Consider the following 1,673-nt stretch of genomic DNA (forward strand, 5'->3'; position numbering starts at 1 on the left):
TTTCAGAAAAATTTAAAAAAATTCTAGATTGTTGGCTGCGAAAGAGGTAGTACTGCCAACTGTCAGGAAAAAAGTCGGTTGCATCCATTTCAGAAATTTCATGGCTTTTGTCCAGGAAATGAAGTCATCCCAAGTTCTTTTCATAGGGAAACCCTGCCTTTTGAAAGACGTCCTCACCAAACAATTAGAGCAAGTATAATAAGGTGATGCAAGCATGCTGCAAGGATTAAAGTATTATAATTTTGCTATCTTGGATAAGAGAGAATCTGAAAACTGCCTCTTGCAGAAATATAGGAAAAGACTGCGTACTATAAATCCAAACTGGTCGGACCCTGCGTAAGCTGAAGCTACATGCACCGGGCTTCTTTTTTTTGGATAAGAGAGAATGGAATCCGGTTGTAAAGTTGCAGCACGGCCTCCAAGATATATTATGAGAGCGTATGGTGGATCATGTATTATAAAAACAATACTTCTAAGTAACTAGCTACTATACACGTTGACTATTAGTAGTACTGTACCAGCATCTACGTAGGGCCCTGGCCAGCCTTGTATGCTATGCACATAGGTACTGTAGCTACAGTCGACAAAGAAAAAACTCTCCGCGGTCAGGTAGCCCAGGGCCGGGCTAAGCTGCTGATTATTAGGTTGGCTATAATTGAAGGGGAACTTTATATAGCGGGTTACTCGTTATACTACCATGCTCTTAGGCCTCATGAAAGTAAAAGAATGCAACTTTACACCGACAACCCGCACAAATAAAATCTATATACTGACAGACTATCTTTGTTTTAGTGGCTGACACTGACATACTATATTTTTGTGTCGACACTGACAGACCATATTAACTATGTATATTCTCAAATCTTGAACCGCGAAAACGAACATGGCACATGAAAATATCATCTGACAGGAGATGACATTTTTGTATAAATTTACATCACCAGCAGCATCCTCACCACACCACCTTTGCATAGTGGAATTTAAAATCGTATGTCTAGCTAGTAGGAGCACTACATGACATACAAATGCAGTCACCTCGGAACTGACGAGTAATTACCTAAACGCGCCATACAACTCTACCACATGGAGTAAACAAAAAAACAGATGGAATCAACCAAAATGGGAGGAGATTAGCAAGAAAGAACTGGAGTACAGGAAGCCCGCATGGAAGGTAACCTGAAAATTAACATGCCGATCCCAGAAACAAGGAAGGAAAATTAGACCGGCAAAGGACCCAACCTTGACGGAGGTGGCGGAAAGCTCCACTCCTGGGGGACTCGAGAATGGCGGCGCCGGCGAGCTCACCGGGGAAGGAGACCTTGAGCGCCATCGCCGCCAACGACTCTGCTCTGATCTGTTTGTTTCCTCCGGGACAATGCTTTGCTCTGAGAGTGGAGATAGTGGAGGTGTGTGGGGAGTAAGGGAACGAGTGAGTTATATATGGCAAATTTTAGCATGCTCCCTCTTACCTCCCCTTTTCACATAAGAGTTAAGAGTTCATAATAGATCTGAGCCCTTGATTTGATTACGTAGTGGTCAGATTTACTATTAACTTCTTAGGAAGTGCTCGTTATATAAACAGAAAACGCGGGCTAAGCTTGTGTTATGTTCGCAGCTTACATAACACATGTAGAAAGCGTTCCATAACTTTGTACAGGCTGTTAAGCTTCTGG

General features: G+C 42.6%; 1 protein-coding gene across 1 annotated transcript in view; it reads right to left on the reverse strand.

Annotated features, from left to right (window-relative positions):
- Positions 1-1,427, reverse strand: part of LOC123166476 (1-deoxy-D-xylulose 5-phosphate reductoisomerase, chloroplastic) — a 5,333-nt gene extending 3,906 nt beyond the window's left edge. Inside the window, exon 1 of the mRNA XM_044584280.1 lies at positions 1,240-1,427. Coding sequence (XP_044440215.1) covers positions 1,240-1,330 — 91 coding nt within the window. The 5' untranslated portion in view covers positions 1,331-1,427. The remainder of the gene's footprint in view (positions 1-1,239) is intronic.
- Positions 1,428-1,673: the final 246 nt, after the last annotated feature.

The sequence above is a fragment of the Triticum aestivum genome, chromosome 7D (assembly GCF_018294505.1).
Source record: "Triticum aestivum cultivar Chinese Spring chromosome 7D, IWGSC CS RefSeq v2.1, whole genome shotgun sequence".
NCBI classification, from domain to species: Eukaryota; Viridiplantae; Streptophyta; class Magnoliopsida; order Poales; family Poaceae; genus Triticum; species Triticum aestivum.